The sequence below is a fragment of the Acanthochromis polyacanthus genome, chromosome 16, assembly GCF_021347895.1.
Source record: "Acanthochromis polyacanthus isolate Apoly-LR-REF ecotype Palm Island chromosome 16, KAUST_Apoly_ChrSc, whole genome shotgun sequence".
Classification (NCBI taxonomy): domain Eukaryota; kingdom Metazoa; phylum Chordata; class Actinopteri; family Pomacentridae; genus Acanthochromis; species Acanthochromis polyacanthus.
In genome coordinates this window covers 18,383,192-18,406,434 of record NC_067128.1, presented here as the reverse complement: position 1 = coordinate 18,406,434, position 23,243 = coordinate 18,383,192, and the positions used below count along the sequence as shown (strand labels likewise).

Sequence of the window (23,243 nt, the reverse complement as noted above, 5' to 3'; positions counted from 1 at the left end):
CAAGGCTGGTGGCTGAGGAGTGTTCCTCACACGGAGAGGAGCATTTGGTATAAAGAGTTCTGTGCACCGGTTGAATAAAGCAGTGTCTGACACTAACTGAAGCTGCTCTCATATTGTTGCTAGATACCTAGTATTGTAAAGTAATTGAGCCCTTTATGCCAAGTTGATGCTGTCTGAGATCCTGTCTCCGAGCATACAGCATACTCATATTGTGGTATATTGGACTGCAAGTACTTCCTTATTTAAGGGTGTCTGTAGAAATGCATGGAAACTGTTATAGCTATTGTTGTGGTTTTCTTTTGTAGTTATACTTTTGTCTCTACTCTGTAAAAGAAGTGATCTGTGAAATATTGGCAAATATGTATAATAGTTGTATTTATTATTAGATTTAAACATGGTAAAATAAATTTGGGCCATTTTATTTTGTTTTTACAATCTCAAGACTGAGGTGAAAAAGCATGTTATGACACAATCTGTCTGGATTCATCTTTGTCATATGTAAATGGGATTATATTCATTCTTGATCAACAGGTTACTTACATGTGCTGCCACTTCTGTGATCATTTAAATCTGAAGGCACACCGGCCTAACATCTCAGCTCAGGTCTTAAAGCTGGCATTTGTGCCATTATGCCAGAATAGTTTAATCTGTAGAAAAGTGTGTCAATCCAAACCCTTCCCTGAGAAGATCAATCTGCTGGAAATCTAATATGCAAGACTAATTTTGGCAGAATTAATTGCGTAGGTTGACTACAGAGCAAATAACAATAAACATTAACTGGATTGTTGTCATTAATGCTGCAGAGCCTTGACATACATATGGGACTTTTCTAATAACCGCTTATGTACATGCAGTCAAATCGGCTCTATTGCTAAAGGGAGAAAGTACAATTTGGTCTACACTTGTGACATTGGGATTTTTATGATGATTCTACCTCTACTTTCAACAAACAAAAGAAAAACAAAAACCTTCCTAACAGAGGTGACTAGTTGTGACAATTATGTCAAAAACTCATTGATGCATAGTTTCTTTTTTTTCCCCATAGTATTTAGCTTTGATTCCCTACAGGTCATGGACTGTGGCCTAAAACACAGAGCTTTCTCTCATATTTTCTGCTTCTTCAGTGTTTCAAAATGCAGCTGGAGCTTAACAGGCTGTTTGATCTTGGTGTCATTACCAGCAGCTGAAAATGAACCATGAAACCTTCCCAAGGGTTACTACTTATCAAAGCTTACAATTGGCTATGGCAAGCTGGTGGGGGAAAATTGTGTTGACTGACCCAGTACTTGCAGAAATACAAGGCCGAAGGAGATGGACAACCAATGTTCAAATGGGATATTTGTCTGCATGCTTTTACGCTGCTGTAAAATATGCTCTAAATGACAGTTGTGAGTGCTGCTGTTCTGCTACACTATCTCTGACTGAAAGTCCTGTCTGTACTTATACGCCTTTGCTTGTTTGTGTGCATTGCTGCAGACTGCTCAGTGTGCTCTGCTGTAGTCTGGACTCCTTTTTGCTGATGGAAAGCCAGTATAACATCTGCTCCATGCTGCTGCAGAGTCAGAAGGAGAACATCACTGACCCGGACACCAGCGAGGGGTATGAACTTATCAACACATACACAAGCATTTATTTATATGTACACTATCATTCAAAAATTTGGGGTCACTTAGAAATATGCATGTGTTTGAAAGAAGCGTTTTGTTAAAGAAGATAATATTAAAATAATCAGAAATGCAGTCTAGACATTGTTAATGTGGTAAATGACTATTCTTGCCGGAAACGGCTGATTTTTAATGGAATATCTCCATAGGGGTACAGAGGAACATTTCCAGCAACCATCACTCCTGAGTTCTAATGCTACATTGTGTTAGCTAATGGTGTTGAAAGGCCAATTAATGATTATAAAACCCTTGTGCAATTATGTTAGCACATGAATAAAAGTGTAAGTTTTCATGGAAAACATGAAATTGTCCAGGTGACCCCAAACTTTGGAACAGTGAAGACGGACGAGAAGGAGAGCAGGCGCAACAATATAGTGATCCCATACGTGTCTGGTGTGTCTGAAAAACTGAGGAGGATTTTCAACAAACACCAGATCCCTGTCTTTTTTAAACCAAATATCACCCTCAGGCAAGGACTGGTCCACCCAAAAGACCCCACACCACACAGCCAGAAGAGCAACCTGGTGTATGCAGTTAAATGCAGCGAGGAATGCTCAGATCTCTACATAGGGGAAACCAAACAGCCACTTAGCAAGTGCATGGCTCAATACAGGAGAGCCAATTCCTCAGGACAGAATTCGGCAGTCTTCCTTCACCTTAAGGAAGGAGGACACTCGTTTCAGCACACCAATGTTCAGATTTTGGACAGGGAGGACAGATGGTTTGAGAGAGGAGTGAAAGAAGCCATCCATGTCAAAGTAGAGAAGCCATCTCTGAACAGGGGGGGTGGTCTGTGACATCACCTTTCACCAATTTACAATCAGGTCCTTTCAAAACTCCCCAAAAGAACTACTCAGCAGACTCATGCTAATGACCACCATTAGCACACGAGGGCTCAGTGACATCTGTGCATTTCAACGACCCCCACCGATACTCACAACGACCATCGTTGAGTAGTCAGAAGAGTTTTGGTATTGGTCGTTGGAATAATAGCCCTTGACTCACCTCACAGAGGTTTAAAAGCTGAGGCAACACCAACCACCACCAGAACTGTAGAAGCCTCTTTGATGAGAGGTGAAACATCTTCAAGGAACTTTCTTAAAGTCCAGTGGATTTAATTAAACTACTTTGGGTTTGGAACAGTAGTGTACATCATTGTACATAATCAGACAATTTTGTTGTAAATTATTTATTTATTTTTTTTAGCATTAGTTTAGATTTAGATTGCATTTTTAACTTGCAAAAAACAGTAGTTTATATTGAAGTAATTCAAATTCTGCTATAAATTCCAACCATGATCGTAATCTAAAATATTTTCTAAGTCACATGGTTCCTCTTTTAATTGTTATTTTCACAGACATTGTAGCACTATGGTAGATGTAATAAAAGTTGGAAAGTACTTGGAGACAAAGTAATCCTTTGTTTTGGTATTTTCATGTGATTTGCAAAAAAAAACAAACAAAAAAACAATACAGCCAACATCATACTTTAGTTGAAACCATAGACTGTATATATAGTGGACGTAGCATCTGGCTCCAGAATTGAAGCCAACCTGGAAGTGTCAAAAACTTGCAATATCACGCCGTCCGCTAGGGTTGGCTCCAAAAAGCTTTTGCTCCATAGACCCCAATTCATTTTTGGAAAAAATAAAATTTGATAGACTGATTTTCTACAGCTCAGGATTTTTTTCCCTTTAGTTTTCATGGTCAAAATGAGAGATCAGGTGGCCGATCTTAAAATAAATCAATACTGAATTTGAAATAAATCGTTAAAGTTGGCGGAGCCAGGGGGCGTGGCTATACTTGATAGACAGCAACAGAAGCCTCTGCGGTAAAATGTGGACGGGATAAGAGAGTCCTCAGCCAATCCTGCCCCGAGTTGCTCTCCGGTCCAGCCTGTTTGATGACGCTTTTTACATCACTAGCTCCAAAAAAATCCAAAACGGCGACCAGGAAGTAGCAAAATCCGGGCTTCATTTTCTCGGCGTTGAAACCAACGGGTGACGTCACGGTTAGTTTACGCCTGGTTGAAACATAACGTGTAGAACTGGTAAGCTTTGTTCCACTCAAAAACTGAAAGCAGTGGGGAAACTGCCAGCTGTCTCATTACTAAGTTCAAAAAGACTGTTGTGGTTTTCTGAAACACTTCAAAGTATGTATACTGTCTGGAAGGTTCAGGGCACTCCAGCTGCAGCTAATTCAAGGGAAGTTATTTCAGACATTCAGACGTTTCAACAGTTTAGCACATTCAGCTCTCACATCGTCATTCTCTCTCATGCTTGTTCAGTAAAAGCTTTTTTTGCTTCTCTGTGCATCATCCTGATATGACAGAACACTTTCAGATTTAATCATTGCTTAGAATGAGAAATTGTTTGTTTGTTTGCCTTGTCACAAATAAAATGAAATAAAGCGGAAATAAAGTAAAAAGGCCATTCCCCAAGGAGCCCTCTCTCCCTTGGTAATGGCTGCCAGAGCCATGGCTATTGGTTATGAATGGAAATGGCCCTGAAATGCCAACTCACATCGCATGTCTGACGGCTGGCTCAATTTTGGAGAATGATGACTTCCTAATTTATCCTCCCATCTCCTGACTTCTCTTCCTCCTGTGCTCCCATTATCATCATGGACATCACCATTTCTTCTTCTCTTTTTACCTTGCTCTCTTCCTCTTCTTTTTTCCTTTTCAATGTCATCCAAACTTTACTTTTTGGCGTCTGACCTTTGATTTACCCTAGATTTTGTTGTCATTTTCTTCCCCCTGCCTCTCTTTATTGCCTTTTTGTTTCTGTCCTTTCTAATATCAGTGACACCAGGCTCACCACTACTATATTTGAGGGCAATCTGCGCATTTTATTTTTTGCTTCTGTTGTTTGAGTCATTAGTATTGTGACTTATTTTTTTCTAAAGACGTGCAAATTGCATTTTGTGGCAAACAAGCCGTTAGAGCACTGTACGTAGTCCTCTTTATTACCAGTTTCAAGACTGAATTGCTTCAGCTATAAGAACTATCCACCAAGGCTGACGCCCTTCGATCCTAAAATGCCTTTGTAATTGGACCTTTCTCTGATCTTATCTGAAATTCTAACATTAAAACCCTGCTCTCTTTTCTAACTTGCCTTACAGCAATGATACAGTTGCAGTTATTCAGAGGCTTCAAACTCTGTGCAAAGTCTTTCATATAAGTTGATGAAGAAGAAACTTATGGAGCTGCATTAAATTGGAAAACTTTTGAAGTGCAGTGCCATTTTGATTTGGGTGACCTTGCCTATGAAAAATATTACATATACTTCTGCACATCAATGTATGCATAATAGGCCACAAGTCCTTTTCACTCGGTCTTTTATTTCACTTCTCATTAGGTCATTCTCAAGAAATGCTGTTGAACACAAATCTTAGTGAACTTTTATTACATCTGGGCTTGAGTCCACCCTCATTATTTAACTTCTCTCACACCTTCATTTTTGTCTAATCTCCCCTGAAAAGAGGCTGCTAGCCTCATTGGGATTTCTCTGTTTAAATTATTAAAATAATCTTCTCTGTTCTCTGCTCTTCTCAGGGAGATCATCATAGACAGCCTGTCGGTGGAGAGGAACTATGTGCTGGTTCGTGTTAGTGTTGTTGGAGGTCCATCTGAGAGGAGGCTTCCTTCTCGAGCCCTGAAAGAGGTCAGCGTCACCCATCAACATTCACCTGGGTTTGAATAGCAGTTCTCCTTTCCATCTGATGACTTAGCAGCTAAAGTCTGGGAAGTTTGCAAAAAACTAACTAAAATTCTGTGCGTTTACTTTACAAGGGTTGAAGTGAAGAAATAATGTCTCTTATGCCAGAAAATGCATGAAAATGTTGCAACAAATAGTTAGGGGTGGACAAAATGCTTTTTCTTTGTCAGCTTTGTGAGCTATAAACAGGCTGCTTTTGTGAAACAGCTAAATGGTACGCAACGACAAAAACGACTGCATTGTTGTAAGGCTGTTTTGGACAGACCGGGGCAGAGCCCGTTTCAAATGTGCCTGTTTGGAATGAGCTGACTGCAGCTTGCAGCATGAGTGAGTGATTGAAGTCATTCATTGCAGGATGAATGGGGTGTGTCAGCAAATACACAGCGGATTTAGCTGCAATGATCTAACAACATTGGTATGGGACTGCAATCCAGATATGACATTATCTATAGCTGACTGATATTAGATGCATAGGCTAACATTGAATGGGTTTTTTTTTTTTTTTTTTTGCAGTTTGCCCCATGGGTCTGTGTTAATATACAAGAATAAATAAAACATGATCAAAGCGAGCCCTGAGGAGAAGAGCTAACACACAAATACACAAAGAGAAGAAGACCGATTTAAGGATGTACTTACTCAATAAAGGATGTGTGCCAATGCAAACCACGCCAATTACTGCTGATTTCAATTCAGATTTTGTTAGTCGCTTGCTTTGACACAACCATTGTAGTCGTGAAATAGTGGGACAGCTGATAGTTACTAAAGATGGCATCCAAAACAAGCTCACGTTGGGCAGTAATAAGTTTGAATTTAGAATGAGCTGCGGTCAGTGAGCTGTTGTGAATGTGCCATCAACTTATCCTGAGGACGAAGGACTTCTGAGGATAAAATCATTGGAAAAAATGCTGTTGTGAAAATACAATGGAAAATCTAAAGACTGCTCATCCGAATGACTTCACATTTGACACTGCACGTACCTGTTATACACCCACCAAATGTGAAGGGGTTCCGATTATCATTAAAAAGAACACCCACAGAGACAGATACGCCCTCCTTTTAGTTGGTGACAGTTACATTGACACCTCACGATTTGTGATCTTTATGCACCTTCACAGACAAACTTTGCACAGGAACTAAATGCAAAATCACTAAATGTAAAATAGAGAAACTTGAACATTGCCACTGTATATGGCACAGTTATAGAGACTAAATAGCCCATTTCTCTTAAGTCTTTCCTTTCACTGTTTTTAATTTCTACAAACAAGTATTCCGCCTGCTCGTTCACTAACCAATCTGTCAGCCGTCTCCATTTGGTCTTGAGCTGCTGGTAATTTCAGCACAGATGAAGAGCCCTACTTGAGCACCATCAGCCCTTCAGTCGTTGTTTGAAGCCTGCAGCCTTATTTACTCAGCATGTTTTGGGATAGATATCAATTATTCAGGTGTTGTTTATACCAAACTCAAAACAGGAGCTAATTTATGCTGAGGTCAAGGAAAGGATATGAAAGAGATTTCTAAGAGGGAGAGTGTTAATTAGTTTAGCAAGTGTTTCCTTCGTGTTTCGCAGGGCTCTTTTATTCATTTCCCCTGTTACTTGAAGATAATAGCAAAAGCAGAAAGCTGTTCAATAAGTACTACATTTTGAAGTTTACAAAAAAAAAAAATGAAATAATTCTCATCTTGGTTAGACATGAATTAAGAGTTATTGTGTTAAAACAATTGTTAGTACTGACATTTCTGACAGTGTGTGTTCTAATATTTGCCAGCAGAATGCCAGGATGGCTATGAAAAGAATATTTTAAAGTCATAAATGTTTTGATTTTAATTAAATGGTAATTAAGTGATTTAATTTGTCAGTAGCGGAGCTTTCTCTCTCTTCTGCATTTGACAAAAGTATCCCAAAACAACTCTAGAACCCTGCTTTTGTAAAGCTTTAAGTGTGCACAAAAGAGCTAAATTACCAGGAGACAAAGAAGTCCTACCTGTCATATCGTCTCAATGTGGCCTGTGTGCAGGACAACCGCTATCACTGAGCACAACATGGTAAAATCTTTGGGCATTTTTTTAAAAACACAGCTCGGTTACACTGTTCCCCATTAAATTGCACAGTGCAAAGAAACACCATTTACAACCTAATGTAGAGACGGAAACATCTGCAAAAATGTCATTCATATGCAGCATGGCAGTGCAGTGTGGCTAACTCTTTCACTTCAGTTAGGTGGTGTGGGCTTTGCACCTCCTACAGTCCAAAACATACAGTGTTCTGTGTGCGACCTGTTAGCGACTGCTAACCCAGGTAGTGCATCCTGCCTCTTGTACATCATGCGCGGTAGGATAGCACTTCATCTCTCTGTGGGAAGGATAAGCCAGTTTATGATATAGGATCATTTAGAAGATGATTAAATAAGTACAATGTGAAAATTTCCATTTTTTTCAAGTTTTTTTTTTTTTTATAGATCATGAAAAAAATCTTCTGGGATTGTTGAGGAATTTGGCTTCAATATTTATAGAATTCTGGCTGTAGTCCTAACTAACTAACTGTGTCCTCTTAAGCTTCCAAAAACAGTGTTGTGAAGATTAATACAAAAGAACATTTACATGTGTGTGTGGGGGGGAAACAGACTGTAAAAATGGCAAAAAACAAATTCAAGTCTTGCAAATCATGTTGCTCTACGTGCTCTAAGAATCATCACAGTTCCTAAAGCTGCAAGCATCGGTGTCTTCTCAACATACATTTTTCCCAATGTTCTCAAAGAACCACATTATTGAGAGGTACACTCAAATACCAGCAGGGATTTTCATTAGTCGAGGGCACAGACAATTGGATAAAAAGGTCTGCTTTTTAAACCTCATTGACATTTAGAGCATATTATTCTAGTATGTCACATGCTGAGCTATGACTCAAAAGTTATGGGTCTTCACCAATAAGTCATGTCGAGAATAATGAAATGGCTGTGGGCTACAAAGAAAGGAATAAATGAAGGAAGCGAGAAAGAAAAATATAGACCAGAGGAAACAAGTGAAGGCGCATAAATATAACCAAATTTTTGATGAACTGCTACCAGCTTAGTGCAAGACAACAGCTTGGTAATAAAATCACCAATAAGTCACTGTTCAACTGTACTACACGGTTCACATTTTCTAGTTTTTTTCTTATCAGGTGATGTTGCGTCAGTGACACAGAAAGCTCATAACCAGCCATACTGTCTATCTAGTGGGAGCAGAGAGGAAATAAATCAAAGATATTATTGGAAATTTCATGAATCATGTAGATTTAAAAAGGGCAAGCAATCGTATCCACCAAAGCTTCACATGCACACACAGTATATATTTTAGTGACAATCTAGGCATGTGAGTCTAGAATCCCAGATAGAAATCTATGGTTGCATTCCAAGTGACAAACCTTTTTTTTTTTAACTTATAAATACATCCAGTGGGGAAAAAAAACACTTCATAAACCTTATTTTTTGGCAAAGATGTCAAAATTTGATGCAGTTTCTATGTTCAGTTGACCATTGCATTTGCTGTTATGGCTCTCTCCCTATTAATTTAGATAGGACCCTGGTCTTGTCAGCTCAAAATAACTACCTGGGGTATTACCGAGATGGCTGTGGAGCAGTCATCCTTGTCTACAGGTGCTCTGGCAGTATTCACCGAGTTTCCTTATCTGCTCCCCCCTAGGGAGAACATCCTTACCCCTGGCCTATGTTTTCATGCTATCCTCTACCTCGATGCTACAGTTTGGACCCACCAGAGATCCAACAAAGCTCACAGGGTAAGAGAAACATTGATGTGGTTGCCAGTAGTAATGTTCGTTATGGTGATTTTTCATCTGTTGTTTTTGGTTTTTGTACAGACTCTGAGATCAGCACATTTCTGGCTTCATCCAAAGACTCAAACAATGATGAGAGCTGGATGGAGGACTGCCGCAGACAGTACTGCAAAGTCATGGCCTCGAAGCCCAACACCCTTACTGGAAAAGGTAAGCCATTAGTTCTCTGGGTTGCTTTCTAGCCAAGACATTTCAAAACTTAATATCATAATGATGATACAGCACATCTACAGATAATAGACTCCTGCTGACAGTGTTGATTGTAGAAGGGAATGAGTCTCTGCGATGACTGGGGCATCAGAAGATTAGCTGGAAATGTATTTTCAGACAAGAAAATTAATAAAGACTTAAAAATAACTGCAATAAACATCTGTTGTAGCAAAAAAAAATAATGCTAACCGAGGGGCACAAGGAGCATCTCACAAGCCATTCTGGGTAATTGAGTGTTACGGGCTGGAGGGGGGTGGTAATGCACCTGATACTGTTTAGTCACTGACAAGATGCTTGAAGGAGAATAACTGGTGCATTTTATCAGTTCATAGCTCACAGTAACGGCTTCCAATCTAAAAGCCGTCCATGACGATAAACACTTGAAATTGATCACATTTATCACAACATGCAAGACAAAACTTGTGTTGTCCTCATGGGCATTTATTCATTTCACGCCATATCAATACTCTCTAACCCACAAATCCATCCACGTTCAAACCTAACTGTCTTTACATTCACCTTCATTGTAGTGGGGACACTGTCTTCACAGACAACTGACTGTTGTAGTGGCACATAGAATATCAATTTACACCTTGTATTATCTTTCAAATACGCTTTTTTAAAATGAATGTAAAATATACATAATTGCCAAGACTAAATGGTATATTATTGGGTACGTCTTAAATAAATATCCCTCAAGCAATCTTATTTTAATCCTTCATAAATGCTTCTTGGAAGCACCCAGTCCACCCAAAACAGAAGTGATTAAGTGTAAATGGGGTCTTTGTCTTCATCATAACTCACAGTAACAGACTCTGAAGACGAACTGAATATTTATGTTCAGGGAGATTATAACAGCAATTCATCCTAATAACCCATCAGCTCTGAGTGTTCAGAGTAAAATACTTGTACAATAACAGCACCAATGGAAAAAGAGTAATACCTGCACAGTACAACAGCCAAAAGTTGCTTGGTTATTTTTTTTGACCTGACGGAGATCTGAGTTCGACTGAAAAGTGGTTGATGAGAAATAAAATTTGACTCGCAACTTTGGAGTAAGTGTGTGGGTATTAGATACAATTAACACCTGACATTAACTGTGTCTTGGGTAATCCAATCACAAGAAGGCAGCTCTAAGTACAAGTGTGAAGTTACCCAAGGTAACTGTGTATGCAAATGCATCCTTAGTCATATTGAATGGGCATGTACTTAGCTGATGTCCTCTGTATAAGCTAGTGTTTTTTTTGTCATTCACATGCCAGTTGTGTCATATTAATGCTGTGGATGTACTTGAAATTTACACGCCTGCGTCGGTTTGGAATGTCAGTTGTGCACATCATTGGAAATTACTGGGAGCGGGATGGTGCTGAAAGTGTGTTTTCTTCACCAGTCTCCTTGTTAGGCAGTTTAATCAATGTCTGATCCACTGAGATTTAAGACTTACCCAGACACTAACTTCCTAGAGTGCCACCATGTTTACAATTCTGCAGTTTCATTTAGCAGCTGCTTTTTTCCAAAGCGACATACATCTGAGAGTAGATGCAACAAAAGCAAGGATCTAGTCAGGAGAAAACAACCTGGATAAGTGCCATAAAAGAGGTTTTCTGTGTAATGTTTATGTTGTAAATACAGAAATTCTATGGTTCACTAGTGTGGTCTCTGTTGTAGAATTATTCAGTGACATGTAGTGCATCAGCAAGTGTGTTAGTTACAACGTAGCTGGTTTCCTATGCAACTAAGAAGTACGTATCTTGATCCTAAAGGGTAACAACAGACAAAATGGCTATTTCTTCCTCAACTTCATGTGGCTTCCAGGAGACAAGAAAGTGCATTACTGCCTGCTGCTGGTCAGAAACAACAACGCATATATAGAAATTATGTATGTGTTAATTAGTGATCCTAAATTGTCTGTAGGTGTGAATGTGAGTGTACTTGGCTGTCTGTCTCTGTGTGTAGCCTTGAGATAGGATATATCTGCCTTCAACATAAGTCAGCTGGGATAGATTCCAACCCTGCAGAGGATAAAGTGATGTATAGATAATAGATGGGTGGATTTATTTGCATGTAGAGCAGGGAAGTGAGACGTGACCACTCAAGATTCTAATTCCAGGTGTGAGCTGATGTACTTATAGGCGTCCACTTGAGATGAGATCACCCAAGGCACATGTTACTGCAAGGTGTCAAACAAGGCATTACTGTTCTTTCATTGGTGCTTTCTTTTAACAGCCCTGAACCTGTGCGATGTGTGTATAATACACCCCCTCCTCATTTGTATAATAGCATCACATCACAGTTTACCTTTGCTGTACTGATCCAGTGGGAAACAACATTTTGGCCCTTAGAGACAAAACGTTTGGTACCGTGTGTGCAAATTTCATGCTTGAGTGTTATTCCTCACTGCTGTGTTCTAGTGGGTCAATCAGTCCTCTTGACTCAATGGCCAGTTATGTAAATGCTATGTGATCTTATGGAAATACATATTAACTGAAATGATAAATGTGCTGCAGAAATGGATCAACATTTTCATTTTCATGCAGTTTCTTGTTAGCTCCCTGTAAAGTGTGTAACTATTTTGGATATATTGAGAATTAAGAAAAGACACCTACTGATGCCGTATGTTGTAATGCAGGTGCACGACGCACTTTATCCACCAAAATGGCATAAATGTGATACCCATGAACCTTTCAGGAACTCATCTGCATTTGACAGCCTGTGAAATTACAGCTACCCCCACTTTTCTTATGTAGGAGTAAATAGCTGTGATTCATGATAGACAAAAATTGAAATGACGGAGGCCTGACAGTCTGCTCGTTAATGCATGTACTGTACAGTGATTGCCTCCTTTCATCAGTACACTGTTGAACTCGGTGAGTAAAAGATCTCCTCTCTTCTCCGTGGTGCTCACAGACAAGAGAGTTTAAAGTTTTTCACTAGAATCAACCACAATCAAGATTTATTAAGCTTCCCTTTGCTTTGGAAGTGCTGTTTTGTTTGACATATCATTAACCACACAAAAATCTGACATTTAACTTTTCAAGAAACATTCAGGGAAGGAAATTGTAGCTTTTATAGGCCGACTACTACATTAACTTAATTTCCTCTGCAATTTATTGAACATTTACTTATCTCTAGTTCTGTGTGTGAAGCCACAGTGATTAACACTTGTGTCTTTTACAGGCTTCCATTTAGCGTGAAGACAAAAATGATTGACTATACTATCTCTTCATCGAAACACTTAGAATTAGAATGGTTTCATGTTCAGTACCTCGCTATCTTGTCAGCTTATTGATTGCTTAATTCTCCTGCTTCAACAGCATATCAATGAGATGCATTCTTTCGTGGTTCAAGTCACTGAGTTGCATTGTGAATCCTGCTAGCAGTTTTGATCAGCTCTTATTGTGCTTCCTAAACTGGCAGCTTGGGAAATGATCGGAAGGCTGCACTTCAATGTTTACAAAATATCTGACATTTTAGTACAAAAGTGCACCTGCTTCCTTGTGGCACCTGTGGGAGGGGGATTTATAATTTAGTATTGAGACATTTATTCTCTTAACGCCAGGCATGTATTTCATGCCAAAGCATTTTGGTTCTAGAGCCAAAATAATCCATAATGCAAAAATGTAAATATCAAGTTAAGGTAGGGATACAAATCACAGTACAGCTGCCAAGTTAATCACGTGTGAGGAAATTGCTACAAAATTTGCACATCCAAGTTCACTTTAAATGCTTAACTAATCAAATAATACAGACATTAACAATTTAGAAAGCAATAACCGCTACTCACCTGTTCCACAAGTTCAAACAATACATTCTGTGCTCTCTCAGTCATGCTCCATGGCCTCTGTGTTGTGAGAGATTGGAGTTGTATTATCTGTATTTTTTTGTCTTGCATCCTCATCACCCAGTGTTCCCCTTTCATTTCCACAATTAGATCTGCAGTGACTGTGGGTGGTTCCTTTGCATAGCGATGTGATATGACACTAAAAGCAAAGCTAACAGGGTTTACTCAGGGACAGTCAGGGCCAGTGAAGCCACAAATTGATTTGAGCGGATGCACATTTGCACAGCCGACTGATAATATGACTGTACATGTTTTCCTACTGCTCAGCCATGATCTACTGTGTCAGCGGCATGGCTATTCGAACTGTAATGCTGCTCCATTTCTAATCTTTCTATCTTGTATTAGTAATTTTTAATGCTGATGACTCAGTGATAGCTAAGCGAACTGTATGTCTTACAGGAAGTATCTGCCCACTCAGTTTAATAGCACACAGAACAAGATGTTATTCATAGTATAAAAATAGCTCCAGTAAAGCGGCTGACGTATTTGAATTTGGAGATTTGATTTTCCTTGAAAGCAATATTTATTGGAGCTTTGGTTTATGTGTTTTTGCTCCTCAGTGCTGGCTGACCTTCTGGAGAATGTTGTGGCTCATCTATCCAGCTCTGCCACAGAGTGCTTCTTCACTCCAGCTCGGTACAAAGGTCAGTGGAGAAGAGCAACACCTTCACTTTTTTTCCTTGACAATTTAGTCAAACAAAAATAAGTAAAGGGCACTGTGTGGATCAGTGAAGCCAGCCAGATACTTTGCACTTGTGACATAAATCTAACTTCTGTCATCTATTGTTTGGCTCTTACTTGCTTTCTGTCTTCTAAATAGTACATTCAGATCAATTTTTTGTTTGACTTCATTGTAGTGCTAGAATATACAGTATATATGGTCCATAACTCTACCAAAACTATATTTTGGTGCTGTGTATGGCATTTTATTGTGACTGTGAGGAAATATTTAGAGTGCATATTTTGGTCTCCTAATCCAAGCACTAGGAAAGGCCAAGGGAAAATGTGTTTCACTTGGACCTGCTCAGCCGAAACCCACAAGCCACTCTTGTCTTTTCACAGTTTTTACATCCTCAGTTCCTTTCATTGACTCCTCTCTTCAAGTCTTAATCCCTCCTGCCAGAAATGTGTGTGGCTTTATTTCATAATCTGTCAGATGAGAACAGTGTCCATGATGAACTACAGTATATATTTACTTTTCATTCCATTGACAATATAGCATTATGTGAAGAGAATGTACGGATGTAATACACATACACTACATGTCAAACGTTTGGACAGACCTTCTCATTTAATGTTTTGTCTTTGTTTTCATGACTATTTACATTGTAGATTCTCACTAAAGGCAGCAAAACTAGGAATGAACACATATGGAATTATATAGTAAACAAGAAAGTGTGAAATAAATCACAACTTGTTTTATATTTTAGATTCTTCAAAATAGCCACCCTTTGCTTTGATCTCTGCTTTGCACACTCTTGGCATCCTCTCCATGAGCTTCATGAGGTAGTCACCTGAAACCGTTTTCCAACAGTCTTGAAGGAGTTTCTAGAGATGCTGAGAACTTGTTGACCCTTTTTGCCTTCACTCTGCGGTCCAACTCATCCCAAACTATCTGGATTGGGTTTGTTTAGATTAAGTGACTGAGGCCAGGTCATCTGACACAGCACTCTATCACTCTCCTTCTTGGTCAGATGACCCTTACACAGCCTGGAGATGTGTTTGGGGTACAGACCATCAGCTCACCTTTAGCTTTGATGCCTTCAGCAATAATCTATAATGTAAATAGTCATGAAAATGAAGAAAAACCATTAAATGAGAAGGTGTGTCCAAACCCTTGACTGGTAGTGTACATGCTGTGAAATAGAGAGACATGACACACAAGAGTATTATACAAATAAAGAGTGATACTAATAGACGTACATTATATGCACACGTTGGTCAGTGCTCTTTGCTGTTTTGATTTCCAACTGTGTGTCATGCCTTTTTTATACACTGTGTGTGCCCAGAAGACTTACAGAAAGGATGCATAGAGAAGAAAATCATGCTGCGCCGAGACTCACATGCCTTGAAGTGTGAATAGATGTGAAACTGCCAGGTGTGGGATGATTCAAGATGTTAACGATGGTGAAACTGTCTGGGAAGGGATCTCAAGACTGCCTTATACATACCTGATGTAGTGGCAGGACTCCAGGGGTGAATAGGCTTTGTCCTGAGATGTTAAAGGCTTCATGTTGAGCTGTCTTGGCTGACACATCTCTTCAATGTCATTTGGAAGTAAGGGGCAGTCCCTGAGGAGTGGCAGACAATGATTGAAAATGTGGAGAAAAGCCTTCTAATTTTCAGAGCATTTTTCTTCCCCAGGTTTGTTATGCTTCACAAATCAAGAGAGTGAATGATTCGAGCAGGTTGGCTTGTTTGGTAGCCAGTGGGCTAAACAAGCTGATCAGACTGATGGCAGCCAGAGAGAAAGGATGCTAATTAGTACTCAGGAAATCTTGCAAACTGTAACTTTTCCTTCAGGTAGTAAAGTGGTAATTGCATATTCACTGGTGTTAATTTCCTTTTTTAAAACAAAAATGCTGTTAAACCCCATCATGCCCTTCACCTGAAATATGTTCATAAGCTATACTAACAAAAAAAGTTGTTCTTTGTTTATAACTTCTAACACCATCAAATCTCCTCCCCAGTAAATTAGTAATTAAACAAATTTGCTTTATTTACTATGTTTAATCAATTTGAATCATTTTCCATAGAGAAAGAAATTATCACAATCCTGTACTGATGAAGTTGTATCTGCACTGTATGCTTAAAATCATTTTAACCGCTGGAAATACAGATAAATGAGACTTAATAATTAATGCTAATGTTTTAACATCTGTGTAATCATCTGGCACTGATTAGCAACATTGTTATAATTATGAAACTGTCATCTGTCATCAGACATCAAGTTTAGTGTATTTATGTAGCTAAAAGCAAGAATGGAAGGTGTAGCAGCAGAAAGCACAGCAAATAATGCCGTTAATGATATCACTGCAGGGAAAACAAGCAGATCGATGTCATGTGGTCTTTCTGATTCAGCAATTTAAAACAGTTTCTATACAAGGTAGTTAGGATTTTAACTAGTTGATTGAATCATCACATTGTGCATGTGTAACGATCCATGTCTGCCCCTAGCACTGGATGAAATAACAAACAGCTCTTCATTACCACAGCAGCATTACCACATTTTTTGAGTGATTTCTTCAGCATTTTTTTTTAATTCATTCTTTGTTATGGGAACTCATCTGTCAGACTGTAAAGGAAATGTCAAGTTTAAGCATTGTAGCAATTTTTCTAACTCTGAATGTTTGGAAGAACACACAAGGTCTTCAAGAGGCTGTGCAGAAGATATTTACTTTGTGGCCCATGAACTACTGAAATCGATTAAGGAAAAGAGATGCTGGGTGACCCGTGTCTCTGAAGATTAAGTGTTAGAATGCAATTTCATTTTTGAGAATAATCAGGCATTTTAGTTTGTGCTCTCTCCCTCTCAGACCAACAGAGCTAGCAACTATAAGGATACCTGTTAAGTATCACTATCGACTGTCTCTGTTGTTTTAGCCAAAGTAGCACCTTGCACAGCAGCAAAGACCTTCTAGCAATTACTCTGCAACTCAAGCACATTGAAATGTATTCACTTTGCAGTTTAATTGATTTTAATGTAAATGCACTGCTTATGGTAATAGCTTTTCCCCCACACGATGGCACCATAACACATTTTTAAACATTTACAGTAACTGTCAAAAAGAATATAAACCTAGTAAAGAATTTATGTGAAAGTAAATCATTTTTATTAAAGCTGAATAGAATATTCAGAACTGTCCAGATAGCTCAAGTGGTTGAGTGGGTTACCTCTCTACAGGGGCTACAGTCCCCGACGCAGTGGCACAAGTTTGATTCCAGCCCTTTGCTGCAGGTCTTCCTCCCATTCTTCTCCCTACTTTGCTGTATGCCGCTCTACTAATCTGTCTAATAAAGCCAACAAAACCCACCCCCAAAAAACAAAAAAAAATGTAACACATTTGACTGACTTGTCCTATGCAAAACTTAATTCATTAATCTCTCCTCTTTTGGCCATAGCCATTGTTTTACAATTAATCTCTCTATTATTTTCAAGAGTAGCAAGCTGTTAATGGAAGAAAAGAGGGTGTTAAATAACATTAACATTTGATTAGCTATTTAACAGCACTGTAGAAAATTTTTGTCATCTGCTGATTCTGAGAAGTTCTGAGTCAGAACACCTTCGAAGAAGTGACAGGAGTTTCAAAAGTTCAAAGCCATTGGTCTCATGGCAGCCTCACAGTTTTACCATTGATCATGGTCTTGTTTTCATGTGGTCATGTGTTTAGTACACTTGTGTTGTTTTGTGCTGGCAAGATTATATTAGTATAATCGAAACATTTCAAATACAGTGCTTCTTCTACTAATAAACATAAAATTGTCTTGTTGCCCATCCTTTTCTCTAAGCACATATATCATGTACAGTTCAGTCAACTGTAATCTCAATTGGCTAAACTCTACTGAGATTTCACTTCATGACAAAATGCTAGACCCTCCAGAAAAACGCGGGCAAAAATCCTTGATTCCGCCGGTAAAAATCCTTGATTATGCGAATAAATATGGGGGGTTTTTATGCCATTTTATGCGGGGAAATTGCGGAAAGTTGCAAAGTATGCGAATAGTTGTGAAATATGCAAAAAGATGCGAAATATGTAAGAACTGGGAAAAAAGGTGATTCTTCTCCTACATCCTGTTACTAGGCTACCACTGAATGTTTGAGTCCTTTGTGTTCAGCAAACCTCTTGCTGTGCTTCGTCGTGGAGAAGTGCTGCAACACGGTTGATTTTCTTCAGTGCTCCAGAACGATGTTGCACGGGGTGCAAAACAGTTTCCCTCCCCACTTTCGTGCAGTAAATCTGGGTACTGTTTTGCCCGGTCTCTGGCTGAAATATTCGTAGGTAAATGTGATCTTTGAGCATTCGCCATTTTTGTCTCTGAGCGCCGCGCTCCGCATCAGCTCGTGCTTCTGTGTGTGTGTGTGTGTGAATGCGCGAACTGATGACGTCAGGCCGGGCGTCACATAAAAACTCACAACTCCATTTATATTGGTTATAGTTTTCTCATTTTATGCGGAAATTGTGAAATCAAGCGGGACCCGCACATTTCGCTTTTTTTTTTTTTTTTTTTTTTGTGGAAATGTGAGATTCTTGCGGGGATTATGCAGCCTTTTGGGAAATAATTGACCCCCACATAATCAGCGGCATTTTGGTGATTAATGCGGGAATTCATGCGATCGCATAATCACGTTTTTCTGGAGGGTCTAAAATGCTTCAAGTTTCAAGTCAACACGAGCAATATGGTTTGTTCTTACATTATTGTATATATTCAGAAACGGCCTTCGTCCTGAGTATAGAAGGATATTCCAAAATAGCTGTTCTGATTTTTGAAAATTTTACAAGTTTATGTCAAATGATAGGGAGGTGACCTGACATACGAAAGAGCTGACAAGACGGATGTTAAAATCTTTGCATTGTGATGTCATTGTAATGGTTACTTGGGCAGCTGTGGCTCAGGAGCTAGTGCAAGTTGTCTAATTGCACTTATCACAATGTTTATAGTTTAAAGGAAGTGTGCTGAAGTGTCTTTGGGCAAGTCCCTGAGCTCAAAGTTGCTGCTGACAGCAGGGAAACACCTTGTATTGCAGTTTTGCCACTGCTAGTGTGTCAGCGTGTCTGAGGGAATGAATGACATTGTAAAGCGCTCAGAGTAGAACAGCACAGTATCAGTGCAGAACATCCATCCATCCATTCTCTATACACCGCTTTATCCTCACTAGGGTCGCGGGGGGTGCTGGAGCCTATCCCAGCTGACTCTGGCGAAGGCAGGGGACACCCTGGACAGGTTGCCAGTCTGTCGCAGGGCTACATATACAGACAAACAATCACAGTCACAGTGCAGAACATTTACTTGTTTAATTACTTGGAGTTAGGTAAGTCATACAAGGCAAGATTATGTTACTTATTTCAATTGTTTTGCATTAGACAAAATGGAAGATGAACACCAGATGGATAACTCTACATTACCTTTGAAACGTTTGGGGTTACCCAGGCAATTTCATATTTTCCATGAAAACTCACACTTTTATTCATGTGCTAACATAATTGCACAAGGGTTTTCTAATCATCAGTTAGCCTTTCAACACCATTAGCTAACAGAATGTTGCATTAGAACACAGGAATGATGGTTGCTGAAAATTATCCTCTGTACCCCTATGGAGATATCCCATTAAAAAGCAGCTGTTTCCAGTTACAATAGTCATTTACCACATTAACAATGTCTAGACTGTATTTCTGATTAATGTCATGTTATCTTCATTGAAAAAAATTGCTTTCTTTCAAAAAAAAAGGACATTTCTAAGTGACCTCAAGCTTTTGAATGATGGTGTATATTAAATCTTATAACAGGCAGTGGTAATCAGAAAGGTTTAAGCTTCAGTTGCAAACAGTTGTTAATATCTAGTTGTAATTTGCCACTGTTGGAGATTAGGGATGGATGGATGAGCCGAGAATACTGATCTTCCACTCTAGGGTAACATAAGCTGGCAGTGCGGGGTTTTCGACCTGGATACGACACCATTCCATGTCTGAAAAGAAAGCTACATCCACCTCCCACTTGCCATAGCTTCTCACACAACAGATATCTGCGATGTCATTTTGCCTGGTCAAACTCTTTCTTTTTTTTTTTTTTAATTTGAAAGCCAATTTGAGATATCCACAGCATCATTTTGACTTGTCATAATTCCATTCTGTCATTCTGGTCATTGTGACTTGCAGTGAGAATGAAACTGTAGATATCTGAAATTGGAATTACAACTACTGGTAATTCAGCTGCATATTTCTGCAGTTAGGAAGAATTTAATTATGGATATCTACAATACAAATGTAGTCTAGTTAATATATTTTACAACTGCTTGTACTGGTCTCATAATAAAAATCTGTAATTTGATATAACATTACATAAACTGTTCATACAAATGAATGTTGTTATTGTGGCTACTTGTGTTTTAACGGACTCATTTAGAGGGCTATGTTTAAGGTGTCCAGTTTAAAATTTAAATCAATGCCTATTAACTAAAAAGTATTGTCTATAGTCATGATGTATCAGTCTGTAGAGATTATTGAGGCAATGTGCAGAGCTTAATAAGCTTTGTAAGTATGCATGTTTATCTATTCAGACAAATGTCCCTGAACTGCTGAAGAAGAGCAGTGGAGAGAATTCATGAGAATAAAAGACTCAGTAAGATCAGATGTTATGAATTAGTAGACAGTCACTTGTGGCAAGAAAACAGCTAATGAAAGGAAGCATCCGTCTATACTGTTTTTGAAATGGCAGCCTAAATAATGGATATTAGTGATTGAAAAGGATATGTGGAATGTGCTCTGTATGCTTTCATTCATTATGCATATTTCAATGAGTAGAAAGCTTGTCAGCTAGCAGTCTTGCACTGAAGACTGAAATATGTTCCCACAGTGCGCTGGATGGCTTTTTTATTACTGCCGTCTCGAATTCTAGCAGAGCAGAGGCATGTCTCCTCTGAGGCTTGATGAAGAATCTTAATTCTGAGCGTTTGTTTTGATGACTTATTCATCTAAATTCACTCGCACTCTTCGGCGTTTGTTGATTTTTCCATTTTATGATATTCATTTTTTATATTCTCTTCATTTTAAAAATTCGGTCAGACTCATTTGCAGCATTTCATTAACACACAGAGCAACTACGGGAAATAGTTCTGCTTTTTTATTTTACATATTTTTGTGGTCATTTGCTTTTTCAACAAGTCTGATAGAGATTTAGAGTTCAGTTGTTTTGACATGTGAATTAAAAGTAGCATTTAGTTAGATCAAGATCGAAGAACTTTGTCATATACACAGCAGAAACACAGTGGTTACCCTGAGTAATGAGATTCTTTTTTGTGAGTTCCCTTTACACAACTGAAATAACAAATTAAATAATAAGAAAAAAAAAGTTCATATAAATTCTATGTGCAAATGGTGGCAACTTGCACAATACGGATATGTAAACAGGCAATGGATTTGTGCAAATGCAGGAGGTATGTGCAAAATATTGCTATTTATAGAGATTGCTGGTGAGTCAGTGATTTAGTAGCCTGATGGCCTGTGAATAGAGAGTTTTTTTTAGTCTGGTGGTCCTTGCTTTCACACTCATGTGGTGTCTGCCAGATGGCAGAAGTGTGAACAGTGTGCGCTGTGGGTGGATGTGGTCCTTGATAATGTTGTGTGCTCTCTTTGTGACCAGAGACAGTCTGTGACCCAGGTGAAGTAAATGTCCTGCAGTGGGGTGAAGGCCGCTATACAGATGAACTGTGCTGTCTTAATGACACGCTGGAGAGCCTTCCTGTCCTCACTGCTGCAGTTCTCATATCTTACAGTGATGGAAGTGGTCAGGATAGTCTCCACTGTGCATCTGTAGTAGTTTCTAAGGAGTTTGGGGGATAATCCAAATTTCATCAGCGTCGTTAGGAAGAAGAATCTTCTTGATGATCTGTTGCATGCTGAGTCCAGGAGAGGTCCTCGCTGATGTCAATGTCGAGAACCTTGACAGACAAATTCTATCAGTAATTGCAAGCATGGGACATGACGTGGCATACAGGTATTAAAAAAAGATTTTAGCATATAAAAATGTCATTATTCTAACTTAGAACTGAGGTTATACTAATAGAGCAACAAAATAGGATGAACTGTGACTGTGTGTGACAGTTTATCTGTTTGAGATGAAGGAAAGTACATAATGTGATTTGACATTAGGTCCTGATCGATCCTGTCTCCATGTCAAGGATCATTTGTAATTATAATTAACCCATGACATTACACATATACTGCTGCTGTCTGATTCTGCAGGTATTTAATAAACTCAGAGGAAAGACCTCTTTAAACAGCTAGAAGCAACAAACTGAATTTCAGCTCCTGTTAAAGTTGGATATACATGGATAATATTTATTTGTGGTGAGTTTTATTCATGTGGCCTGTTACAGACTGTCTTCATCGCAATAGACTTGTGTTTTGTTGGATTTCTTGTGTTGTAGATGTGAAACTGTCCAACAAAGTGAACGAGGATGATATTTTGTGATTTAGACACTTACAGCCTCTACACACTGTGATTTTAACTTTCTTGTAAGTTCACAGCTTGCTAAACTGTATGACATGAATCTAAAAATCTTTGGGCACGACGTGAAGTTAGCTGTGTGTGTTAGCTGCACAATGAAAACGCAGCTGATTTGCAGCCTACGATCATAGACTTTATATACAGTCTATGCCTGTGATGTACGCGAGTCGACGTGAGTGCACAATAAGCGTGCGGCGTACATCCATGAAAAATAAGACTGAAGCATAAACTGAGTACTTAGAATCACAGGGAAACTTTCAAAACATGAATGGATTTAATTTTTATTTTTTTAATAACGTAAACTAAGTGCTGTAGCCACTATTTACAGCAGTGTTTGTATGTGTGTTAGCCGTTAATGTTAGCTTACTAACCTGGGAGCTGCAATTTCACTCCTCTATCCTTAAATGCTTCATCCTTTTTTGTTCGGTTGTGGTACGAGCTGGAGAACACGTCAAAAAGACAGGGCTTCTGCTGCCACAACTCTACTAGGCTGTCTTCTTTGTTTAAATCCCACATACTTGTCTTGATGCGTTTTGCCATTGTTGCCACAAATCATCTATTTGGGTTTAGTGCCAGTGTCGAGCTGTGTCATTTCTATTGGTTAGTTGTCGTAGGTCACTGCAGCAGTCACACTGTGAGATGATCACCTCAGATTTCAGACACTATCAGAAGTTTTTCGCATCTTGTCTTTGATCGCAAGACCTTGACCACGGCCGTCGTTGAACCTGTCTCACTGTGCAAAGTAGGACCACC

General features: G+C 39.0%; 1 protein-coding gene across 9 annotated transcripts in view; it reads left to right on the top strand.

Annotated features, from left to right (window-relative positions):
- The window catches only part of tbc1d32 (TBC1 domain family, member 32), a 128,264-nt gene that overhangs the window by 44,577 nt on the left and 60,444 nt on the right, over positions 1–23,243 (top strand). For all 9 annotated transcript variants that reach the window (XR_007947525.1, XR_007947524.1, XM_051960772.1 and 6 more), the window contains exons 24-28: positions 1,477–1,599; positions 5,220–5,328; positions 9,064–9,157; positions 9,239–9,364; positions 13,826–13,909. Coding sequence is in view for 7 of the 9 variants with exons in the window: in XM_051960772.1 (XP_051816732.1) it covers positions 1,477–1,599; positions 5,220–5,328; positions 9,064–9,157; positions 9,239–9,364; positions 13,826–13,909 (536 nt within the window). In the remaining 2 variants the exon portion in view is untranslated. The remainder of the gene's footprint in view (positions 1–1,476; positions 1,600–5,219; positions 5,329–9,063; positions 9,158–9,238; positions 9,365–13,825; positions 13,910–23,243) is intronic.